The sequence below is a fragment of the Heterocephalus glaber genome, unplaced genomic scaffold (assembly GCF_053883595.1).
Source record: "Heterocephalus glaber isolate CG9 unplaced genomic scaffold, H.glaber_assembly_v1.0 deba00001465, whole genome shotgun sequence".
NCBI lineage: Eukaryota > Metazoa > Chordata > Mammalia > Rodentia > Bathyergidae > Heterocephalus > Heterocephalus glaber.
The window spans coordinates 4260904-4288052 of NW_028258312.1; the positions used below are offsets into that span (position 1 = coordinate 4260904).

Here is a 27149-nt window from a genome sequence, read left to right on the forward strand (position 1 = left end):
AATTTCTTCCTGTTCAAATACAAACTTCTAGTTGAAGAAGTTCTGCCCCAGAAATAATAGCATTGTCCAGTTGTATTTTACCGAAGTCAATCCAAACATAGAAAAATCTACAAGCTGACAAATACAGATATTTGTGTTCATTTCAGCTTCTTTAAAACTGCAAGATTCGGTCCCATGGAACACGCCGAATCAGCCCGCTGCAGACAGGCAGGTTTGCCCATGCCCTACCGAGGTCCCCAGTCGTGCAGAATACACCTAATCAGGCCCCTGCACACAGGAAGGTCTGTGCACACCCTACTGAGGTCCTGAGTATCACGGAAGACACCGAATCAGCCCAGTGCAGACAGGCAGCCACCTGGTTCCACACTACAAACACACAGAGAACACAAGAACACCAGACCAAGGTACTGAGTCCCACAGTTCCCGGCCCAGAGGTAGGGGCTTCGGAGCCATCATCCCACTGCTCCTGGTCCAGAGGAAGGGGCTTCCTGGTCACCATCCCTCCCGCTGCTCCCACCCCACAGGAAAGGGCTTTTGGGCCACCTTCTGTCCCGCTGCTCCTGGCCCAGAGGAAGGGGCTTCCAGGCCACCATCCCTCCCACCACTCCTGGCCCAGAGGGAGGGGCTTCTGAGCCGCCATCCCACTGCTCCTGGTCCAGAGGAAGGGGTTTCCTGGCCACCATCTCTCCCACTGCTCCCAGCCCACAGGAAAGGGCTTTTGGGTCACCACCCCTACCACTGCTCCCGGCCCCTGTCCCACCTCACCCAGCTCAGAGGAGGTAATCCGTGCAGGTGCTAATAGCCCCCCGCCCCAGTCGAAATGAGAAAACATGTAAATAAGTCTCAAAACAAGACTCCCAGATCACCTACAGCAACCCCAAAGGGAATGAGATGGAACACTCTGATACTCAACTACCTGGACCCAAGCCACTGAACTGGCAACAAAAGGGGATCTGGAAAAAATGAAATCAGAAATAATTTCTCAGATAACAGGAGAAATTGTGCCCCTAGTGCAAGACATGATTAATAAATCTAGAGAGGAGCTCAGGAACATGATGGAATCCCAACATAAGAAACAAATGGAATCCATAAAACAGATGCAGATAGATTTCCAGGACATGAAAAACTCCACTGAAAGTCTACACAGCAGAATGAGCCAATGTGAGGCCAGAATTTCAGATATAGAAGATAAGATTGCAATTAGTGACCAGGAAAAGAAAAATTGCTTTAAAATTGTAAGGGAACATGAGAAATCAATCCAGCAGCTGCTAGATGATGCAAAGAAGAATAACAGAAGACTGATTGGGCTCAATGAAGAAACAGGAGAGAATGGAGATGACATAAAAAATCTCTTCCCAGAAATAATGGCAGAAAACTTCCCAAGCATGGGAAAAAAAGAGCTTGACATACAGATAAGTGAGGCATATAGGACTCCAAACAGCCTTGATCAAAAAAAATCTACACATAGGCATATAATTGTTAAGATTCCAGAAACACAACAGAACAACAAAGTTCTACAAGCAGTTAGAGAAAAGAAACAAATCACATACAAGGGAAAGCCCATCAGAATCACAGCACACTTCTCAACACAAACCATCAAGGCAAGAAGAGCTTGGAGTGACATATTCCAAGCCCTCAAAGAAAACAGCCTCCAACCCAGATTGATGTACCCTGCAAAACTACCTTGCAAAATTGATGGAGAAATAAGATACTTTCATGAAAAGAGCACCTTGGGAACTTCATGAATACAAAACCAGCACTCCAAAGAATTTTACACAATATCCTAGGAACAGACATTGAGGATCACAACCCCAGGAAGCAAAGCAGAATGAACCCATCTGGCATGACAAGAAATTAAATGGAAAGGGGGAGAACCCACCAAAAAGAAAAAGTCGTGGCAATAACAAGTCAATACGTTTCAGTTATAACTATCAATGTTAATGGTCTCAATTCACCAATCAAAAGAAACAGACTGGCAGAATGGGTCAAGAAGCAAAATCCAACAATATGCTGCATACAAGAAACACACTTAATTCAAAAGGAAACTCATAGACTGAAAGTTAAAGGGTGGAAAACAATATTCCATGTGACAGGAACCCGAAAAAAAGCAGGAGTAGCTATCCTCTTTGCAGATCAAGTAGATTTCAAACCAACACTGATTAGGAGAGATGAAGAAAGACACTACATCCTTGTAAAGGGAAGAATCCAAGAGGAAGAGATGACAATCATAAATATCTATGCACCAAACACTAGTGTGCCCAACTATATAAAACAAATACTAACAGACATGAAAAGTCATATATGCACTAATACAATTGTAGTGGGGGACCTCAACACCCCACTGTCACAAATAGATAGATCAACTAGACTAAAAATAAGTAATGAAATACTAGAACTCAATCGAACTCTTGAACAAATGAATTTAACAGATGTTTACAGAGTCTTCCACCCCACAAAATCAGAATACACATTCTTCTCGGCTGCACATGGGTCATTCTCTAAAATAGACCACATACTCACACATAGAACATGTTTAAGTAAGTGCAAAGGAATTGAAGTTATCCCCTGAATATTATCAGACCATAGTGCAATGAAATTGGAGATCCATAGCAAAAGCAACTCAAAAAATTTCATAAACACATGGAAATTGAACAACACACTTCTGAATAACCAATGGGTCACAGAGGAAATTAAAGAAGAAATCAGACAGTTCCTTCAATTAAATGACAATGACAATATAACATATCGGAATCTATGGGACACAATGAAAGCAGTCTTACCAGGGAAATTCATAGCAGTGAATATGCATATTAGGAAAACAGAAGGAGCCCAATTAAACAACCTGATGCTGAACCTCAAGCTTCTAGAAAAGGAAGAGCAGGACAACCCCAGAGCTCATACAAGGGAGGAAATTATAAAGATCAAAGCAGAAATCAATGTAATGGAGACTAAGAGAATGATACAAAAAATCAAAGAAGCCAGAGTTGGTTCTTCGAAAGGATCAACAAAATTGACAAACCCTTAGCCAACCTTGTCAGAAAAAGGGAAGAAAAGGCCCAGATCCATGCAATTAGGAATGAAAAGGGTGAAGTTACAACAGACCCAGCAGAAATCCAGAGGATCATCAACACCTACTTCCAGAACCTATACACCAATAAGATGGACAACACAGAAGAAATGGACAGATTCCTAGATACATATGAATTACCAAAGTTGAATGAAGAAAACCTAAAAATTCTGAACAACCCAGTATCAACCAATGAAATTGAAAATGTAATTAAAAACTTATCAACTAAGAAAAACCTGGGCCCTGATGGCTTCACTGCTGAATTTTACAAGACATTTAGAGAGGAACTGCTGCCACTACTCTTTAAACTCTTCAATGAAATTGAAATTGAAAGCGAAGCAATACTCCCAAATTCATTCCTGGAAGCAAGCATCACCTTCATCCCCAAAGCAGAGAAATATCCAACTGAAAAAGAGAACTATAGGCCAATCTCACTAATGAACATAGATGCAAAAATCCTTAATAAGATACTGGCAAACAGAATGCAGAAGATCATCAAGAAGATCATACACCCTGATCAAGTGGGATTCATCCCAGGGATGCAGGGATGGTTCAGTATACGAAAATCAATCAATGTAATACACTATATCAATAGAGCCAAGGACAAAAACCATATGATTATCTCCATAGATGCAGAAAAAGCATTTGACAAAATCCAACATGCATTTATGATAAAAACCCTACAAAAAATTGGAATAGATGGTCTCTACCTCAAACTGATAGAAGCCATCTATGAAAAACCAACAGCCAATATCATACTAAATGGTCAAAAACTGAAATGCTTCACACTCAAATCAGGAACAAGACAAGGATGTCCACTATCACCACTCTTGTTCAATATAGTTCTGGAAACATTAGCCACAGCAATTAGACAAGAGAAAGAAATAAAAGGAATAAAGATAGGTAATGAAGAAGTCAAATTGTCGTTATTTGCAGATGACATGATACTCTATATAGAAGACCCCAAGAACTCCACCAAAAGTCTTCTAGACTTAATAACCAAATTCAGTCAAACACCTGGTTACAAGGTCAACACACAAAAATCAATAGCTTTCCTCTACACCAATGACAGACTCACTGAGAGAGAAATAGGGCAAATAATTCCTTTCCCAATAGCATCCAAAAAACTGAAATCCCTAGGAATCATCCTAACGAAAGAAATCAAAGACCTCTTCTCTGAAAACTATGGCACTCTGAAAAGAGAGATTGAAGATGATATCAGAAAATGGACAGACATCCCCTGCTCCTGGGTAGGAAGGATTAATATAGTGAAAATGGCCATACTTCCAAAACTGCTATATAGATTTAATGCAATTCCAATTGAGATCCCAGCAGCATACTTGATAGACCTTGAGAAAACAATCCAAAAATTCATTTGGAACAAGAAGAGACCCAGAATAGCAAAAGCAATTCTAGGTAACAGAGACATGGCAGGGGGTATCACAATTCCCAACCTGCAACTATACTACAAAGCTACTGTGATAAAAACAGCATGGGACTGGCAAAGAAACAGACTTGAGGACCAGTGGAACAGATTAGAAGATGCAGAAACAACATCAGACACACTCAGCCATCTCATCTTTGACAAAGGAGCCAAACACCTGCACTGGAGGAAAGATAGCCTCTTTAATAAATGGTGATGGAAAAATTGGGCTTCAACTTGCTAAAGATTAAAACTAGACCTGTATCTCTCACCATGCACTATACTAAAATGAAAATGGATTAAAGATCTAAATATTAAAATAGAAACTCTGAACCAGTTGGAACAGAGGTTAGGTAGAACCCTTGAAGACATCGGTGTAGGAAAAGATTTTATGAACAAAACCTCAGTTGCCCGTGAACTGCCACAAACAATCAACAAATGGGATCTCTTCTTATTAAAAGGCTTCTGTGCAGCAAGAGAAACCACCAGAAGTGTGAAGAGACAACCCACAATGTGGGAAAATATCTTCACCTGTTCTTCCTCAGACAAAGGTCTACTATGTCAAATCTATAAAGAACTTCAAAAGATCAGACCTCCCAAATTTAAAGACCCAATCCAAAAATGGGCATCTGAAATGAATAGATATTTCTCAGACAAAGAAGTAGAAATAGCAAATAAATACATGAAAAAATGTTCAACATCATTGGTCATTCGAGAGATGCAAATGAAAACAATGCTGAGATTCCACTTCACTCCAGAAAGAATGGCTGCTATCATGAAATCAACCAATAAGAAATGCTGGAGGGGCTGTGGGGAAAGAGGAACCCTGCTCCACTGCTGGTGGGAGTGTAGACTGGGGCAAGCACTGTGGAAATCAGTATGGAGATACCTCAAAGAACTAGGACTGGGAGTTCCATTTGACCCTGCTATTCCACTGCTGGGGATCTTCCCCAAAGAGTTAAAAGAATCATACCACAGTGATATATGTGCACCCATGTTCATAGCAGCACAGTTTGTAATAGCTAAAACTTGGAAACAGCCCAAATGCCCATCAACTGCAGACTGGATAAAGAAAATGTGGGGTTTTTATAAAATGGAGTACTACTCAGCCATAAAAAATGAGAAATTAGAGACATTTAGAGCTAAGTGGATGCACCTTGAGGCAATACTCTTAAGTGAAATCAATAGGACACACATGTGTAAATACCAAATAGTTTCTCTGGTGTGAATAACTGAAAGTGTAAATAAGGACTAAATGTATACTAGGTAATGTGAAATAGGAAGAAAAGGGGCAAAGGGGAAGGAAGTGGGAGGGCTAGGGGAAAGGATAGAAGGGAATGGGATTAATATGAGAAAATGGAAAAATAGGAACAAAATCTTTATAAATAGGGAGGAATGGAGGGGTTAAAGGGAGGGCTGGGCAAGGGTGAAAAATAAGAACCAAGAGCGACTATGTAAAGGTGCAAATTTCCAATGATGAATGTCATTATATCGTATACCTAAAATGTACCAATGATTAAAATGAATAATCGATAATGTAAAATAGGAAGAAATGGTCCAAAGGGGTAGGGTTAGTGGGAGGGGCAGGGGAAAGGAAAGAAGGGAAAGGAAAAATGATGAGAAATGGAAAAAATGGAAATAAAGTCTTTGTAAATAGGGAAGGGTGGAGGGCATGAAGGGAGGGCTAGGAATGGGGCAAAAATAAGAACCAAGATGCATTATGTAAAGGTACAATTCCCAATGAGAAATGTAATTGTGTTGTATACCTAAAACATACCAATAAAAGAATTTAATACAAAAAAAAAAAAAACCACAAGGTTGTCTAGCATATGAAAGTGTTATGTGAATATGGCTATACAAAGCAAGGTTTACTCCCCAGCTCTAATGTTTTCCCTTTCCACATTTCTCCGAACAGATCACATCCATTTTAGGATCCCGTGGCTTTCAAAGTCACATCAGACAATAACCTATTTGGGTTTTATTCACATAGTCAGGATTCAAACAAGCCAGCTGCACATAGCAGCTCTCTGGCCGCTTTGTCCTTTAAATCTAGTTGCTGATTTCCCCAGGTCACAGGTCCCTCAGAGATGCTATTATATAATGAAATAAACTTACTGTTTTCTTTAACACTTTGAGAGCAAAGGGCTTCTGGGTCCCCTTCTGTTTGCATCTGTACACAATTGATGTAGCACCCCTTAGGGGAAAAAGACAAAAAGAAAATGTTATGCTTTGGACACGGATCAAAGGGGAATACTTGACAATAAGTGTCTCTTGCAGTTACTCTCCAAATAGGCAAGTGTTTATAAATTCTATCATCAGACACCCTAGATGCCAGGTGTACTTTTTTTCTCACAACTTAATATAGTTTGCTCAGAAAATTATAGGTTTCGTAGCCTGCTCTTTTCCTCCTGCTCCATCCCTGTTTAGGTAACATGCCATACCCGGGGTTGCTGCACTCAGTAGGCTCTCAAGCAAATCAGGTGCTCAGGTAATCACAGTTTTTGGAGAACACCCATCCAAATTCAGAATCCCAGAGTTTCCCAAAAGTGCAGGTCTGGAGTGAAATAAGCCAAATAGCATCAGGGAGGGGGCTCAGTTCAGCACTTTTATAGGGGTCAGAACAGACTGCACTTCTTGGAGCTGGGACCCTCCTTCCCCCACCCCTTTCTTTTTTTTAACCTGTAAAGGAGAATGGAACAGAGGGACTAAATACTCTCCTAGGCACATAAGGTTACTACAAAGAGAGCATTAAAAAGCAAATGGTGTGGTCCAAATGCTCCCACTCGACACACAAAGCAAAAGAAAAAGACAGAAAACTACACACTAACCAGGTTTAAGATTCAAGTTGAGAAAGAGAACTTCTGAAAATATCTTAAAATAAGATTAGTTTGGAGTAAACCTGTCAGGCTTTGTAGATCAGACCAAAAGACTTCTTACGATATACTTAGTCCTATGCTTCTGAAATTCTAAGTGAATACAAAGTATTATAAAGTCAAACATATTTCTAGTTTCCTAAGCACATTAAATTTTTAACAGATGCAAGAGAAATCAGGTCTGTTGTGTTACATTGCTAATCACTAAGACAAATTTTATTATGTTCAAAAATCTTTGGTAAGATATATATATATATATATAGGAATAAGTGAAGGTAAATATAACACTTATTTTTTTCTTATTTTAATGGCTTTAAAAGATAATTATGTTGTGGTTTATATCTGGATGGCCCCTCCCAAGCCTACGCATTCAGAGGGCAAGGCTTGTGCAAGCTGATTGGATGATGGGGGTACTAGAGCTGGCTTGGTATTGGCAGATGGGGCCTTCACTCTCTGCTTCTTGCAAGCCAAGAGAGATCCTGTCTCTAAAATAAAAGAGGGAATGAACTGAAAATGTAACCTAGTGGTGTAGTGCTAGCTTGGGTTCAATCCTCAGTACTGCAAAAAGAGAAAAAAAGCTAATCATATGGTATCATAAAAATCACATAAATGGCCTAAAAATAATATCCTTGATAAAAAGTGCTCTGCCAACCTTAAAAGAAAGCAGAAATAATTGTATTGATGTCAGACAAAACAGAAAACTGATAGAGGAACATTACTTTTTTATTGGTTCAGTCTTTAAAATAACACAATGAATGTAAAAGTACCTAACAATAGGAATTCAAAATAAAGCAATGCTGAGAGGAGAAATAGGAAGCTCCATAAGTACATTTGAAAGCACTCTTTCAGAAGTTGACAGCAAAAATAGAAAATTCTTACCAAGGGCATAGAACACATGAATAGCATTATCAAGTAAATTAAATAATATTGAGAGAAAAATTTACACAAAAATAGCAGAATACACAATCTCTTTAAATTTACTGCACTCACAGTACTTGATATGTATACTTATAAAGCTGCAATAATCTAGACAGTGGTATTGGAGAAAGAACAGACAGAGACAAAAAGAAAGAAAAAAAATGATCCAGTAATAGACCTATGCATATATGATGAATTGGTTCTGGCAATTCAACGGAGAAAAAAGTAGTCTTTTGAATACAAATAGTGCTGAAATAACTTGGTACCACACATAAAAAACAATGGAATGTGAGACAGTATTTTTAAAACATGTATCTGATATGGGAGTTAATATCCAAAACTATAAAGAATTCAAACAATTCAATAGCAAGCAAACAACCCAATTAAAACATGGTCAAAGGAATAGATATTTCTCAAAAGAAGACCTAAAAATGCCCAATAGGTGTGCAATTGTTGTCTACATCACTAATCACCGGTGCAAGGCAAGTCAAAACCATAAAAAGATATCACTTTCCAGCTGTTAAAACAGCTATCATTAAAAAGATGAAAGATACCAAGTGCTGTTGAGGATGTGGATAAAAAGGAAAACTTCACACTGTGAAAGGGAGTTTAGTACAGTATTTATGGAAAACAATTCTCTAAAGAATTAAAAGTAGGACAATCTATGATCCAATGATCCTATTGCTAGCCATATATCCAAAGAAAATGAAATCAGCATGTCAAAGAGATATCTGCACTCTCATATTCATTGCAGCATTAACCAAATAACCATTGCAGCAATAACCAAACTAGAGAATCATTCTAAGTGTCCATTAATAGATAAATACATGAAGAAAATGTGAAATATACAATATACACACAATGGAATACTATTGACCCCTTAAAAACAAGACCATCCTGTCATTTTAAACAACATGGATGAAATTGGAAGACATTACATTCAATGAAATAAGCCACGGACAAAAAGACAAATAGTGTATGATCTCACTTATGTAGTATACAGAAATCTAGAAAATCTGTAACAGAATAGAATGGCGGTTAATGAATTTGGGGGTAGAGGAATTGAGATATCACCCACAAGATAAAATAACAATGTAGTGTATGCTTAAAAACTGCTAATGGAGTAAATTTTAAGTGTTCACTCTGAAGAAAACTAAGTATGTGATACAGTACATGTGTTAATTAGCTTGATTTAATCATACCACAATGTATACACATTTCAAAACATTTTACATACATTAAGGATTTATTTTTGTTTTCAACTATAAATAAAAGGTTAGAAAATATATTTTCACCAAAAGTGGATGGAAATAAGAACATTGACAGATTTTCAACACCATTAGTCATTAAGGAAATGCAAACTGTATGAGTAAATAACAACTATGCACATACTGTGATGCCTTTTAAAGAAGGCTGGCAAGGACGGAAAGCAACTAACAGCTGACACTGCTAGGAATGCAAAGTGGTACAGTCACTTGGGAAAAGAGTTTGGTAGTTTCTGATTAAGTTAAACACATCATACAATCCACCTGTCTCACTCATAGGTATTTACGTACTCAAGTGACATAAAAACCGTGTTCACTCAAAAACATGAATGCAAATCTTCATAGCAATTTTATGAATATTCACCAAAAACTATAAATATCTTCGATACATCCCAACTGATTAACCATCTGTAATACATCCACACAATGGAATTCTCCCTAGAAATAAAAAGATATGAACTAGAGTCCACATAACTTGAACAAATCTCTTTAATATCCTAAGTAAATAGAAGATACATTCAAAGACAGTATACTATATAACTGCTATTAAATAATATTCTTCCATAGACAAAATTATGGAGATAGAAAATATGGCAGCAGTCTCAAGCTTACAGGTTGCAGAGGTACTGACTAGAAATGAATACTAAAGAATATTTTAATATGATAGGCATATTCTGTATATTGACTGTGGTGGTGTTTGTATAAGTACATACATTTGTTAAAACAAGCAGAACTGTGCAATAAAAAAGTAAAATTTTCTGTAATATAAAAGGTACATTAATAAAAATAAACTAAAAATATCTTCCTAAGAAAATTCGCATTGCTCAAAGGTAAAGTTAAAAGCCAAACAACTAAATGTAGCCTATGGCATTCATCCCATTCTATTTTCCTCTAATGGTAACTGATACATTTTTTTAAAAAGAAACAATATATGATGAAATAAAATTAAAGATTTAATTTTTCATTTTTATGAAAAATTTGAAGTTATCAACTGAAATATTAATGTTACTCAATAATTTATGTAAAATGTATTAAATAGAATTTATTCCTTAATTTTTTCATCACCTTAAATTAATTGGTCAATAATTGCAATATGTGAATAACTCCTTTAGCAAAAAAAAGTTTTTTTAAACTTCACAAAATCTCAAGACACAGCATAGTAGAAACAATTTTTTAAAGCTAGATAAATTAAGTCAAAAGAAACAAATTGCCTCAATAGCTTTAAGTGAAAAATAACATTTCAGAATTTCTCAAAAATAAAGCCTATATTCTTTGATGAAACTAAATGATTAGTTTGGAGTGTAAATATAAAAAAGGAATCATATTTTATATCCAATTATGTCTACATAAAAATAATTATTTTGGCATAATAGACATTAACAGTTAAATTTTAATGCAGAAAAAACATATTATCTAATGTTATATCTTTGTTTCAAAAAAAAGAGAGAGAATCCTCACAAAATTTCCAGAGATGCAAAAGAAGCAAAGAAATTAGATTAGAACCTATTATATTTATGAGATTACTCAACTACAAAAAATAATGCTGCATATGTTTATTCATTATAACATATCCTTTAAGGAATGACCAAGGAATATAGAAATTATCACTGGGAGTTTCTTTTTCTGCTGTGATTTTGATGAGTCAGTAAATCAATACGCTTGGAACCTGAGACTGACTGACTTTCACACTGGTTTTCTTTAACAGAATGTTGGGATAATTATTTTGTAGTTTTAGTCTTCTCTAAGACAACTTGGTTATTAAAAGTAAACATTAAAGACAAAAAGTTAAAAATTTAGGCCACTATATTTTGCATTAAACCAAAAGAAGAGAAAGTAGTCCTATCTATATTGTGTTTCTAAAATTACATACAGAGGGCCAGGGATTTAGCTCAGTGGTTTCACCGCCTGCTGCGCAAGTGCAAGGACCTGAGTTTGATCCCTGGTACCAAAAATAAATAAATAAATAAATAAATTTACAGAATACAACTCCAGAATACAGAATGACAACTCCAATACTATATATAAACTATACACACAGATACACACAAATACAGAATATTGCTTTGTTAATACTATTAAGAAATTCTTCGGTCAGGGATTTAGCTCAGTGGTTTCACCGCCTGCTGCGCAAGCGCAAGGACCCGAGTTCGATCCCCGGTACCAAAAAAAAAAAAAAAAGAAATTCTTGATACAGGTACCTAGCACTATAGGCCAAACCTCAGGATGAGGAGGAAAAGCTCTAAATATAATACTGATTTTCCTAGAGCTGTTTCAAGTATAAAGGCTTCTGGTGTCATGTCTAGGACCACTTAATACAGAAAGGGGCTCTTTATTCCATAGCCTATCTTCATCTGCTCATCATGCCCAACATATAAGGAACAACTGTCAAAATTTTTATCATCTGTTTTGACATAAGTCCTTTTAAAAAAAATCTCACCCTTGTGCTTATCTCCTCTTCCCTCCTTTCTTGTTTTACATTCTCTCCAAATGAAATCCAGGCACTATGACATAACTGTAGAACTACTATCTGAGAGATAGACACCCAAATCCATTCAAAGGGCCAAACAGAGATCATATCTAACTCAAAATGAAATCAGACAGACAGAAGTCTGGATTTATATCAGTGCTCTAGGGAATTCAGATGAGATTGCATAATGTTAAGACAACTGTGTAGTAAGGTCATTCTCCCATTAAGGGCACTCATAAATGAGAGACTGCTTTTCTCTGGGAGGACCTATTGGAACATTTGTGATTGTCTAGGTCAGAGCACAGAGCATGGCTTCTGGCTTTGCTTTCCATTTGCTCTTCAGAAATGCAAGAGAACTTCAGACACAGAAATTTCTACAACATATTAACCTCTCTATTTTTTGGCTTCAGCGGTGTCTCAGCAATGATATGCTTCATAGCTGTGAAAACTCTTTGCTAAAATTATTAGGTCTCATAAGTTACTAGAATTTCACTGTATTTTTAAAGGGATGGATCTTAAAATGCACCCAAAGAATCTTGTATTTTTTAATGTTGAATATGTTTGATTAAAAATATGGTTAGGCCAAAATATTATTTTAAGATATTAATATTGAATATTATATTTTAATATTTCAAAGCATTTAGTTTTGTTCATTTTGGGATTTGATTTTTAAACTTTTTAAAATCATGTACATATACTTGCAAGAAAGATCTTACTGCTCTTTCTGGAAAAATCTAAAGGCAAAACTATATTTCTCCTACATAATTGACTTGTTATTCACAAACTTTTCATTGATTTTTAAATAGATGAATTATAAAAGAATATAATCTTAAAATTGATTTTTCAGTGTGAAGGTAGAGTCATATGCAATAAAACAGATGAGAGAAAAGTCAAAATCTGTAAGTGCTTAATGTCAGCATACATCTTGGTCTGTTTCCAACAACAGTCTTTCATTATTCATTCATTCTCTTTCAGTCTGCAATTTCTCAATGCTCTTTAAAACTAGAGTGCTTCAAGGGGTTCTTTGGTTATATAAAAAATATCTGAACCTTCAGTCAACAACGAACAGGAAGCAACTGCTCAAATGATTTAATTACTGATTTGGCATTTTCAATCTACAATTTGAAGAATGGCTAACCTTTGAAATTTAGAAGTTGCCATTAAAACTGGACGCTTTCCAAGTTAGTTAAATAATACAGTTCTAGAGTAAATCTCAAAAGAATGATGTTGAGGGCCGAGGATTTAGCTCAGTGGTTCTGCCACCTGCCTCGCAAGCGCAAGGTCCCGAGTTCGATCCCCAGTATCAAAAAAAAAAAAAAGATGTTGAATCCTAGACCTTAAGAAGTACCCAAATCCAAGGTTTTAATAAGCTTTAGTAAGTGTGGGGTCAGAGTTTCTCCATAAACATGCTCTGTATTCTAAGATTCACTCACTTAATTGAATCCTGCTGGGAACAAGGGTAAATGCTTCATTTCATGTGATCTGTCCTACGTGGTACATCACTTTGACTCATGACTGTCTCTCTTATAGATTCCTTATTTGTTATTTCACCAGGATGTCAACTTCTGCCATGTCCACTTTCCTGTACTTTAATTTTGTACCCACACTCCTCCCTTTAAAGCCTTACACTGGCAACCACTAAACTCTTCAACTCAGATCATGAACTTAAACTCTGTACTATTATCTTTACATGGCTCCAGTTTCTCAAAACCTTGCCTGCCCACTTAACAGTTTCCTTAAATTGTTGGCCATCAGTATCTAGTTGTGACTTTGGTCCTAAGGCTTTGATCTCTGCAAAGAGTGGCTTAAAAATGACTCTTTTTGTTTTCAAAAATTTAATAAAGACCTTTTCCTAAGATAAAGAAAAAGCTCAAAAGCTTTGGAGTCAAAATACTAAATTTTAACTATTACAAAATGAAGCAACAGCAGCCTCAAATTGTCAAGTTGGTTTACATATCTATTTCCAAATCCAAAGTAATGCAACAGTAAAAAACTATGGAATAAAAGGTCTTAATACTCTCATCGGTCCCTTAATATTTAATGCCTCATATTATTACCGATTGGTATTAATTAATCAAAATTCTTCCAGATAGTTTATTTTTCTTTTCTGTGAATGAGTATATGCATATACAGGAAGCAAACACATAGAATTAAATTTTTGATTGACCAATTAATGTATTACTATGAGAATAGTTACGGGTCTTGTTCCTTTTTTAATCTTCCATTCCCAGTTTTGTTTCCTGATATTCCATACAACTTTGTAATATATTTAATATATATACATCCATTCCAAATTCCATGCATTCACTTAAGTTTATTAATGTTAATAAGCAATGTTTACCACTGTTTTGTGCACTATTTATAACTTACAGAAGTGCTAGTTATATCATATATCTCAGTCCTTCACTTGCATTTTTTCACTAAAAATCATGTTCAGAGATATATTAATGTTGATTAGCATAGATTTTAATAAGTCCTCTCCAGTTCATTTATAAGTGTTTGATAGACATTTAGGTTTTTAGCTACTAAAAACAAAAAATTAATGGATATTCTTGAAACAGTTTTTGCACAATTCTAATATCCCAATAAGCCTGCACCTTTTCCTTTCTGTCCAAGAGAAACCTTTGTGAAAAATAAAAGTACCAATGTTATAATCCTTGAAGTGGAGCACACCACCCAGATGCCCTGGACCAGTCCAACAAGAGTATATAATTGCTCACAGGAAGTTCCTCCTGTAACTTTATAGTTACTTTCCCAAAAAGAACCAAGAATAATATGCAATTAGTTTCAAAGGACAACAAAAGCTATTTCACTGTAGTTAACACCATTGTAAGGATGAGGAGTTAAAGGTTGTGAGAAAAAGATATTTAAATTGTTTGTGAGCAATATTGTCACATATTCAAAAGCAGCTGAAATCACTGTTCATTCTTAAAGTGAGGTTGATTTAATTCAACAAAAGTGTAGTAAGCACTGCAATGAGCACTGTTGGGGATTGTAAGGATGGCTCTGGCTCTTAGTGAAATTACAATATAATATAAAACAAGAAAAGGACCTATAAATATATGATTTTTCAAAGCAGATCACATACTAAGAAAGATTGAAGTATAAAACTTTGGGTAGTATGGCTTTATAATTTATTATCCATTTGAGAGTGGGGGTGGGGAACATTAACTAATTATGCCAAAACTCATCCATAAATCAGAAGTATCTTTGCCAACCAAGGACCTTTAGTCCTTCTACTGTTAGAGACTAAGGAGAGAGGTGAGAAGCCTCCTTGCGGAAAACCAAATTTAAACTGGTCTTCAAGATGGATAGAGACTAGGAAAATAATAGACTTCCAAGTGCTCTAGGCACATGGCCTTCCGGAACCAGTGGTGGGGGGTAGGGTTAGGAGCATTCAGAGAGTATTTTACCCTCAATAGATCTATTTGTATGAGAATTGTGGAAGAATGTATAGTTGGATGTTTGGCTGGAAGAGGCTGTCTTAAAGGATTATGAACAGCAGACCAGAAAATTTAAACTTTAATCTGTATCTAAAAAAGAATATTCAAAAATTTCTGAACAGGAAAGAGATTAGTTCTTTCTTTGCTGAAAACTTGTGTTAGTTCTTTCTTTAAATTAATTTTTATTAGTACATGTTTCTACTACAGAGTGATTACATTCACTGCGGGGAGTTGGTCCATGTACATAACACATCTTAATTCATTTTTCACACCCTTCCCCTTTCCTCCTTTCTCCATCTCTTGGTCTTCTTCCCTTTTGCAAATGATCTATCTCCTTGTTTCTTATTATCTATTGTTCACTCTGCTCTTTAATTTATTTATACTTTGAGTTTCTCATATAAGAGACACTATGTGATTTTAAGCTTGTGAGTCTGATTTATTTCACCTAATATTATGGTCTCAAGGTGCATCCATTTTCCTACAAATGACTTAAATTTATCCTTCTTTATGGCACAGTGATAATCCATTGTGTGTAAATACCTTAGTTTTTAGATGCAATTCCTTGGAAAACCTCAAATTTGAATGATTATTTATTTCTTCTTTCATAGTTTTTTTTAATTGAGATAAAATTAATAGACCACAAAACATAGAGGTTTTCAGTGTTCAGTTCAATGAGTTTTGGCATATGCACACCCCAGTGAACCTCCACTCCAATCACTCCAGTCAAGATGTAGAGCATTTCTATTTCTATGGAATGGTCCCTAGTGTCTCTTTCATGCAATCATTACTTCTATTAAAACTTTATCTGTGCTGACTTCTATAATTAAGGTTTAGATTTGACTTTTTAAAAAATTTATATGAATTCCATCGTGTAATATATATTCTTTGGTCAGGCTTTCTTTTGTTTGCACAACACAATGTTTGAAATTCATCAATGTTATTGCGTGGATCAAGAGTTCACTCTCTCATTGCTCAGTAGTGCACCTGTGTACCAGTAAGGGTTCTCCAGAGAAACAAATCCAGTAGAGTGTGTGTACACATGCATACACATAACATACACATTTATTAATTCATTAATCACATGATTAGGGTAGATGAGAGGTCCAGACCCAGAAGAATTCATGGTATAAGTTCTAGGCTGAGTCCAAAGACTTGAGAAGCAGGAGAAGTGATGGAGTATATTCCAATCCAAGTCCAGTTAAGAAGGCCAATGCCTCAGGATAAAGACAAGGAGAGAAGAAATTCTTCCTTACTCAGCCTTTTATTCTATTAAGGCCTTCTGTGGGCTAGAAGCTCACTCAAATTGGGGAGGGCAATCTATCTCAATTAGTTTTCTGATTTATTTATATTAATCTCATGCAGAAAGAGACACTCCCATAGAGACACTTCCATAGAGACACTCCCATAGAGACACTCAGAAATAATGTTTATCCTACTATCTGGGGCCCCTCATGGTCCAGTCAAGTTGACATACCTTAAGAGAGAAAATTACATAAAAATTCAACATTATTATCTCTGTATCTAGCCTTCTATTGATAGATACAGCTGTTCCCAGTTTGGGGCAATTACTAATACAAGTGCTGTAGGCCTTTATGCAAAAACATTTTTATGGGCAGAGCAGCTATTTCTCTTGGTTAAATACCCAAGAATGGAATGGTGAGATAGCATGGAATGTTCAAGCTTAACTTTTAGAGACACTACCAAGTAGTTTTTCAATGTAGTTGAATGTAGTTTTTATTCTCAACAGCAGGGTATAAGAATTCTAGTTTCTCCCATCTTCACCAATATTTGGGAATGTCAATAAGTTTAATTTATGCTATTTTAGTGATCATAAAATGGTGTCATATTGTTTTTTAAATTAACATTTCCATGAAAAATGATGTTAAGTGCATTTCTATATACTTATTTGTAATCCATTAATTTTCTTCTGTAAATATTTCATAATAAGATTATTTATACATAAGATTACATACATTAGATTACACGAAAGATATATGGATTGTAAAATTTCTCCCAGTCCATAGTTTGTTTTGTCATTGGTTCTACTGGTTTTCTTTTGATAATCAGCTTTTAATTTTGAAGGTTAGTTTATCAAATTTTCTCTTATAGTGAATGCTATTTATATTCTAATAAACCATTGCTCATTCTCAAGTCATGAAAATATGCTAGTTTTCCTCTATTCATATTTTTTTCACTTCTGCAGTCATGTATAGATAGACACATTTTGAATTACTTTTTGTTTGTGCTGTACAGCTGTTTACATAAAAAGGGCAAATGTAGTACCTGTTTCGGCATCACTACTAGAAGCAAAACTCCCTCACACTCATAGTTTCCATCACCTTATTGAATTTGAATCAGATATTATTGTTGCAAAAGAGAAAAAAATATATTCTTTATGCATTTATTAAGAGCAAATTGGAAATGCTCATAAAACTTGTGATTGAAGGAGATTAACAAATGATGGATCTATAAGAGAATAATTTAGCAAATTCCCTGTGGCGTTCCAGGAAGCTTTTAAAACATCAACAGCATCTGTTATTGTTTCTGGAAGAGAAAAGAATTTTGAGGCATGCCATATAATTACATTATGTCAAAACATTGTGTCCTCAAACTTTCCTGTGAATAGATGATCAAGAAGACATATTTTACACAAATAACGAACTCATTTTAGATCCTGGGCCTTGAGATAACCCCCACTGCTGCTTCTAAGGATTCATATGGCTGAGAGCTCTACCAGATGGCTGATCTAAACAAGGAAAAGATTTCATCTCTCGCAGCTCTGACTTAGGCTTGTCACTGACATTCAGTAACATCTAGCTTTTAATAAGAAATTGTAAGGGTTAGAAATCAGTGAGATTACTCTTTCTACAAGGGACCAGCAGAGACAAGGGCTGGTGGCTTATTTAGCACATAGATGTGTTTTGTTTAGCCAACAGAGTTTTTAAAAACTGTTGCATGTCTTCATAAACTTTAAAAATTGGACACTTCATCAAAAATTCAGATTTCCAGCCTGTCTTGAATCTAGAAACATTAATTCTTTGTGTCCAGCAGTAGGAGGTGACTGTCCCTTTCAGTATACCCTTGGACCCCTTCACCATTTTCACACATTAACCACCTCTCAGCTCCTGCTGCCATATACATTTGCCTTTTTTGATTTCGCTGATTACCCAGTAAGTGGGAGTGACCAGTAACCAAAGTAGGGGATCTTACCTTAGAGGTATAAGTGGGACTATCAGTGTTCAGAACTCATTCTACATCTCCACACTTTTCAATTAGCAAAGTGATCACTAAATCCTCTACATCTACACTGTTAAAGTTTGTTGCCCATTGCTGTGTTATAGTTAATTGAGTTCATGTGTGTCCCCAGCACACCTTGAAGATGATCACCTGTGACCAGCTAGTGTCTTCCATATAGCAGACCTGCATTACTGGAGAATTAAAAAGAATTGAATGAATAACTATTATTTACTTATTTTATTATAAAATGCCTTCAATCCTATATGAAAGAAGAAAGAAATAAAATGGAGGGAAGAAAGGATAGAGAACTTTGTTATAAAAGGAGAAAAAATGCATCAGAAATCCCACTTACACCTACTGTTTTCCATTTTCATCAACAGGATGTATCATGATGATGCTGCCAAAATCATGTTTCAAGTCTCTTTAGGATTTAGGGTGTTAACTGCATCATCATATTTACTTTTTCAGCTATTTACTTTTGCAGTTCTATTTGTTTCCACCAAGTCACAGCCAACTCCCCTTTGTTAACATAGTCATCTGTTTCTTTCATAGAAGAGAGAAGATTTGTCTTATTAATGACATTTTCTCACAACTTAAGAGTCAGTTTTCAGTTAGAAATTGTTTTTCAAGACAGTGTTGTCTGAGTGGAGCTGTCACAGGCTAAAAGAAGAATTTAGTTTTTATGGTTTATTGCCTATGTATTCTTTCCCTCTTTCCTTCAGTAACCAAGTTTCCTGGGAATGCAGAAACTGTTCTGCACAGTTATGTGGAAGCAGTCATCTCTAAAACAGTCTTTATAAGGAGTCTTCTGTGAACCTCATGTTACTCATTCCAGAAAACAGGAATCATGTTTGAGATTTAATTATCTGACAATTTCTAGGACTGACAAGAGATACTGCACAGCCATGTGGACCATAAAGAGTTATTATTCAGCTAGCCATACATGCCGCCAACTTGAAATACAAACATAGTAAGTTGGATCACTTTTTTAGGCTATTATTTGGTAGCCATTTTGTGTTATAAAGAAATTTCGCCTAGTGTATTTACAAATTAGGTAATATACTTACATGCTCCAACCATTACATATTATAATTACCTTCTTACCATAAATAAGAAGTCTTAGGAACCTATCTGTGTATACTTTACTAAAAGATACACTCAATATATTTTTTACTTTCAAAAAATATTATTTTACTGGGATTTACGATTCTGAATTTATTTTAAAAGAAAATATCAAATTTGCATTCAGACAATACAGGGCCTGTTGCTCAAAATTCATTGAGAATTTTGACATGGCCACAGCAAGCACTGAACCAAGTACAGAGCCCTCCTGTACACAGAAACCTATGGGACTCTGCCAGGTCTCCTGCTCATGGAGCTGGATCTGGGTTCCTAGACTATATTGCTCACTGACAAAAGTGATACAATCACATGGGCCTCATCCTCCTCATGTAGTCATTTTAAGAATCACAGAAGATACATGCAAAGTCTATGTAGGATCTAAAACCCTTCATGAATATAAACTAGCATTATAGTTAGTGGCAGATGCACAGGATCTTCATTTATTTAGCAGATATTATAAAACACTTCCTAGAGCCAAAGATTAAAGTGAATGAGTATTGGTTATTTCCCTAAGAAAACCCAAAATCTTTCTTACAACAATAGGCTGTACCATGACTTTGTACCATTTGCGTGCCTAGGGAACTTGACAATAACATACTACTTGAAACAAGAATCTACTAAATAGAACTACTTATGCACAAGAGCCATACCTTAAATGTAGGTAATATAATTCTGAAAGTTGATTTCATTCTTTGGTATATCTAGTCCCTGCATAGGCTTACCTCCATTCACAAGCTTCCCCTTTTAGTTTTTCTAGTACTTTTTCTAATCAAATGCATAGGGAGAATTATCCCATCTTGCTGATACCAGAGTTTTCAAGAAGAAGAAAAGCCTAAGATCACTTCAATTTTGAGCTCTTACGTTTTTTTGACAGGATTTCCTATCCTATGAGAAGAGGTTTCTGTTTCATTTTGTTCTTTAATACCTCTTCAGTAGTATTCCTGCATTTGAATTTTGAATGAAAAACAAAGGCGAGAAGTTTGAATCAGCTAGAAATTTCCAAGTGAATTCCTTTGTGCTCTTAAAGTATGTTATGTGCATGTACAAATCTCCCAAAGCGAAACCCATTAATCTGCATAACCAATATGCACTAATTTTAAAATGTGGACAAAAAAGAGAAGAAAAATAAATTTGACAGTCTCAGCAGAGTTTGGACCATAAAAAAATCAGCATCCAATGACAGGTTTTAGCAAACAACCCTCAATTTTAGGTGTGAAAGCAAAATATCTTCGTTTATTGTTCAGGTTCTGTTCTCACTCAGTTTTCTAGGGACTATTTAAAGAACTATAGAACACATTAGAACATGATGCTTCTTATTCCTGAAAATGTAATATTAATTGAAATTATAGATTTCTTTTTCCTTGTTCCCAGTGATTTATCAATGCCAACCAAACACTGAAACACTATTGTTCTCGCTTTTTTCCCCTTGTGGTAATATAAACATAATTTAACATAATAAAACTTTGTCAAAACAAGTAATTTAAACAAATAATGGTCACATGTGAGCCTATCTCTATGACTACAGAGGCGACTTCTCTATGTGTCTTCCTGCTCTCTGACTTTAATATCCACTTAAAGCTAAGGGTCTGTCTGTTCTCAGAGCTGGAGGAAGATCAATCAACACCTATCAGAGACCCAGAGTTAAAAGAAAAAGTCACCTCAGATGCCCCAGTATTTAGAGAAAAAGCAAATAAAAAAGAGGTTACAACTCAAAATGCATTTCCAAATGTCAGCTTGAGCCTCCTGGGTAAAAGTCTGTGGGGTGGGACTAAGTGGTGGAGAACAGCTAAGTGGGACAGTAGCAATCACAAAGTACCCCAAACTGAAACCACAAAGGCTGGCTACAGAAAAGGAACTGAGATAATCCTCTGTCTTCCCTAGGGGACTGGTGACATCTCCTGCCCTTTTGCTGTAGAGTGGCATTGGCCAAGGGAAGCTGGGAAAAAGGATTAGGCCACAAGCCAGGGCTTTAATGTGTTTAGAAATCATTGGAAATCCCTCAGGATAATGTCAATTTCCTCTTTCTCATTAATAATGTTTACTTAGAGTCATGAAATGATTTTTGTCCTAAAATGTAATCCTGAGTGGATAGAAATATAGTGTTATATTCTGCTTCCTGCATTAATTAGAAATGGCATCAAATTATTGCCTAATGAGTTAAACAAAATGACATCAAAAGCTCTTTTGGCCCTCTTTAACTTTATTCTTGGGTTTCTGACCTGCCTCCTGAAGAAGAGGCATGTGCAGGTTACACAGACTAAGGGCACTGGCTTTGCCATTGCAGCCCTTTGCAGTCACTCAGCAATCAAATGATCTAACAGAAGATGCTGCTGCTGCGTGCAGATTAGGAAATACTGAGAATGAGCCTTTTCAACAAAACATTGCAAAATTTGTCTAAACATTACCAAACAGAAAATTACTTTTTTCCAAGCTAACATTTAGTTTCTCTTATGTACCTGAAGGGGAAAAAGGATTAGTAGGTTTAAGTCTAAGAGGTTTAAGTCTAAGAGGAAAAGAGAGAAAAATGAGGTTTACAGTTTCTTTATATACAAGAAATAGAGATCATAATTTTCAACAACTAAGACTGATATGAGGACTAAATTAACTTATGTGAAAGGCTGTAACACATCACCAGGCACCTAAAAGGAGATGAATGGATTTTTGAATTAATCTTGATGAATCAATATTCATTAAACTGCACAAGCTAAAGACTATATAAAATTAAAATAGCTTGCTACCCTTTCCTGAATCAATTGAAAAGTTAACACTAGCAGAAGTTTCTAATTATCTCTGCAAACTGTGACTTTTCTCTTTGCTTATCAATTTTGAGGTCAACTAACATTTTTCTTCTTGAAGAACTCTGGCCAGAACTTCACTCAAATATGTGTACATTTCAAATAGCACACAGAAGGATTTCCCAGCCAGTCCAACAATAAAAAGATACCAAAACATCTGTCAGGAAACAAAGTGTCCGGAACAGAAACTGCCATGTGGACCCATAATATATGATCCATTTGTCATAACATGTCATCATTGCATTCTCTTGTCTTTGATATTTTTTTAATATCATCCATTTGAGTCTGAGATTTCTAGTTTCTAGAAACTGCAAAATACTTCATAAAAAGAATTCAAAGAAACCTCGGATATTCTGATCAAAGCTACTGGAATTATGAAAAATATGAAGAAAGCAAGGCTCTCAAACAAAATACAATAATAACTAGCATTCAATAAGTAGTTACCATAGGCCAGGCATTGTGTTCTATTCAATATATGCTTTAGATTATTTCACCCTCAGAAGTACTTTATCAGTCAGATATTTGAATGCCCATGAAAATAACAAAGCCCACAGAGGTTACTCACTTGCTTAAGTTTGTACAGTTAGTAAGAGATAAATTTGTAACATGAACCCAGTTCTCTCCAGTGTAAGAGGCCATGCCTATAAGCACCATGACATCGGGCTCATCTGTGACCCTGCAAGCCCAGATCTTCTGGGTATGTATGACGGGTCCTCCTTCTGCCCTTACGGTCCTGGTGCCCAAATGCACAAGAAGCACTTGTTCCGTGTAGCAGGTTGCATCACTCTGAAATGGGAGTATTCCCTGGAATGAACCTTTTTTGTAGAAATTCATAATTTAAAAAATCAAGATATTTAGTTGGCTTTAAAGAGACAAGGATTAATATTTCTAGGGCAGAAAACAATGTCATACATTTAGTTCTTTGACTTTAAAAAATGCTACTAACTTTTAATCTAGCTTTCTACATATACCAGAAGAATTGGCGAATAAAAGTATTAAAAAAAAAAAACAAAAAACAAAAAAAAAACCCAAATAGCAACAACACAGTCCCACCTCACTGCTACTGACAACTGAGAAGACTGACAAATTACCCACATCGATTCTCTATTGGAATAACACCCAAAGAAGAAAGCACACATATTTTCTATAATATTGATGATTGTCAGGCTTTGAGAAACTTCTCAAGAAGAACAGCAAATTCTTCCACTATGTTTTGAATGCCAGCTCTGCCACATAAGCAGAGGGTGCGAGGCCAGCTCTCTGCAGCCTGGACACTGTATTCCGTCACACACCCATGGGAGATTACAGGCTGCCCAGGATACGCTGTCCTACAAGCCATTATGTGGACTTTGCATCCTCTCCTGAACATTTTTTCCTTCCAAAGAGAATATGGGGGCCACTAACATGTTACCTGTTTAGAGTTTTTCCATACAAAGATCAATTATTCTTCAAACAGAAAGCACAGCGGTCCAAGACAAGCTGCAGAGTTTGCCAATACCAGCACTCTCTCAGCAAGTCTTCCCTGGAGCAAGCAACTATGCAGGTGGTGACTGCCACAAGGCAGCAGGCTGCCTCCTCCATCAGCCAATTTTAGAGAATCTGAGGAAGAGGAACTAGATTTTATTTTTCTTTTTGCTCTGGCCAGCTAAACTATTGCTGTGTCTCTTTTCAATAAAAAGGGAGCAGAAGGAGGTTATAAGAAGGGGAATTTGAAGGTTGTCACATTCACCCAGGAAGGCTTTGACTACAGAAGATTAATTACATCAGATTTTCTAATCTCTTTCTCTCTGCATATAAGTTCCACTGTATCAATTCAACTGCATTTTACCAGCATTCTTAGGAAGGGAGTGTGTGAGAGCTGTCACATGTCCACAAGAATGATGCTTATTATTGCTGTCAGATGAACAGAGCTAAGGCACTCATTACATCCACATCCCAGAAAACTAGTCAAAGCTTCTCAAATGAATGCAGATAAATGTCTTATGTGCTAGAAAAGAAAAATATTTACAATCATTTATTGTGGGTTAACTAATATAAAAAGACCAACACACTTTTTATAGTTCATTAGAATTTTCCTTAAAGGAATATGCCAGAATATGTTCTTAATCTAAAAATTATACTGTATTCAGTAGGACAGGGACTACTGACGAATGGAAAGGAATACTAGCTATCACTGTTGCGGAGTCCCTGTGTACGAAGTGCCAGGGTTAGCATTTATTCATACACTGTTCCAAGTCATCTTCCACACTGCTACCAAAGTAGACTTGGGCCTTAAAGCTGATTTTGTCATCCTCTTTATAAAATCTTTCAATAACCCTCTATTGCCAATGGATAAAATCAAAATTACTTAGCATGAAATAGGCCATCTACAAATTGGCTCTTACCTACTTTGCCATTAATGCCTGTAACAATTTCAAACCTTACTGAACTTCTGGCAACTGCCTGGTGTCTCACTATATAACATGATACCATTTATATATATGCAAAACACACACAGAAAATGCTTCTTTTGGCAGTGCTGGGAGTGAAACTCAGGGCCTTGCACGGGTTTGACAAATGCTCTACTACTGAGCTATAAACTCAGCAACACTTTATTTTATGATGATACATTTATTTCCAAGGAAATCACCAAACACATTAGAGTATAATGTTTGCAAGGGCTAGAGATGGACTGAGGGATAGAGAAGGAACAAAACAGTGAAACCAGAGAAAACTTACACAGTCCAGGATACAGGATGTGAGGACTGAGAAGCATGGTTAACTCAACCATGCACCCAAAGCAATGAAGTTGAATATGTCTTCTTAGGCTTCACAGACTGTATGCACCAGAAAGGGATATACTAGAAAAAAATATTGGTAAGCACTCTTCAGGCTGAGATAACATGACATAAGAGACTGAATCTTGCCTTCTACTCATTTCTTTAAGAAATTATTTGTCAATTTTTCTTAAGCATATATGAGATTGCATATTTACTTCCCTGTAAGCCAAAGTATCAGCCCAACTTGCATTCTTTAATCAACATGTGCTTTCACCTTCAAATGACACTGAGACCACCACTGCTGGTCCTAGAGATAGCATAAATTCCAAAGTCTTGATTCTCATATCTAATTCATTTATTTCAACTCATTTTTTAAAAAATGAGCAAAGTTTTATACAATAGACATTTTAAAGACATGATGAAAATTAAGGTGACCACAGATGCACACTTCTACCACAATTCAGACCTGGAAAACAACTCAGGGACAGAAAGTTTAAATGGAAGAAACAGCTCACGGCTCAACTTATCAAGAGGAAGACTAAATTTCCCCAACTAAGTGACTTATAACAAGAGTCAATGTAGAACTCACTCCTTGATTTGGCTTTAGCCTTGGATTTGGCTTTATACTTTATGGAGATGGTTAAATGCCTCGAAAAATGAACATATATTCTACCCAAGATGGCCAAAGCAGCTAGAGAGAGAAGTACTGACAAGTGCATGCTTGAGACCCAGTTCAAAGACTACTCTCACCTACAACCCTCAGCCGAGGCAGAATGGCTAAGACCATCCATGTGGTGTTTAATTTGGTGTAGATGCTCAATGATAGCAGAATATCCTCAAATTACAGACTCCTGAATGGTTAATCTAAGTCCCCTCAAGAAGCTCTGAACTCACAGCTGCAATATGGTGTTGCTCCTTTGTGTGTGTTTGGTTTTTTATTTTTATTTTTTATTTTTTGAACCTTCTAAGATCCTCAGATCCAAGAGCCAGGTCTTATTCATGTCTCCAGCATGGATAGTCCCCAGCACTGAAAGAATTTATTACATTTATAGTATAAAGAAATCAACCAATTAAACCAATATAACCACAATATGTGCAAATGGAAGTCAAATGTCAATTATTACTTTCTCATTTATAGTTAAACAAACGTTACCTTTAAATTACAGAATATCTAATTTTACTTTTTCCGTCAAATAAATAAGGAAGTTTCATTTTAATATTATAGAAGCACTTCTAATGTGTTCAATATCTGGAGCTAGAGCCCAGATCATAAGCTATTATTTCTTGCTGCATAAATAATTCTAGCAGCATTTTACATAACTGACTTTTTCTAAAAACTGAGTCAACTAACAGAACATCTCTAAATCATATCCTGTTTTCCTATTACACTAAATTTCAGTTCTAGAGAAGCTTTGCTGTCATTTTGGATTGATCTTCAAAAACAATTGCTCCTAAAGTCTTTTCCTATGCCAATGTCTTCAAGAGTTCTACCTAACTTATCTTCCAGCAAGTTTAGTGTTTCTGTTTTTTTTTTTCTTGAATTCTTTTATTGGTACATTTTAGATATACAACACATTTACATTTCTCATTGGGAATTGTACCTTTACATGATGCAACTTGGTTCTTGTTTTTTCCCCATTCCTAGCCCTCCCTTCACACCCTCCACCTTTTCTTATTTACAAAGACTTTATTTCCATTTTTTCCATTTCTCAGCATTTTTCTTTTCCCTTCTTTCCTTTCCCCTGCCCCTCCCATTACCCCTACCTCTTTGGACCTTTTC

General features: G+C 36.0%; 1 protein-coding gene across 4 annotated transcripts in view; it reads right to left on the reverse strand.

The window, feature by feature from the left end:
• Positions 1-27149, reverse strand: part of Camk4 (calcium/calmodulin dependent protein kinase IV) — a 224522-nt gene that overhangs the window by 112952 nt on the left and 84421 nt on the right. For all 4 annotated transcript variants that reach the window (XM_004841772.4, XM_021255864.2, XM_021255863.2 and 1 more), the window contains one exon: positions 6606-6684. In XM_004841772.4, the coding sequence (XP_004841829.1) occupies positions 6606-6684 (79 nt within the window). The remainder of the gene's footprint in view (positions 1-6605; positions 6685-27149) is intronic.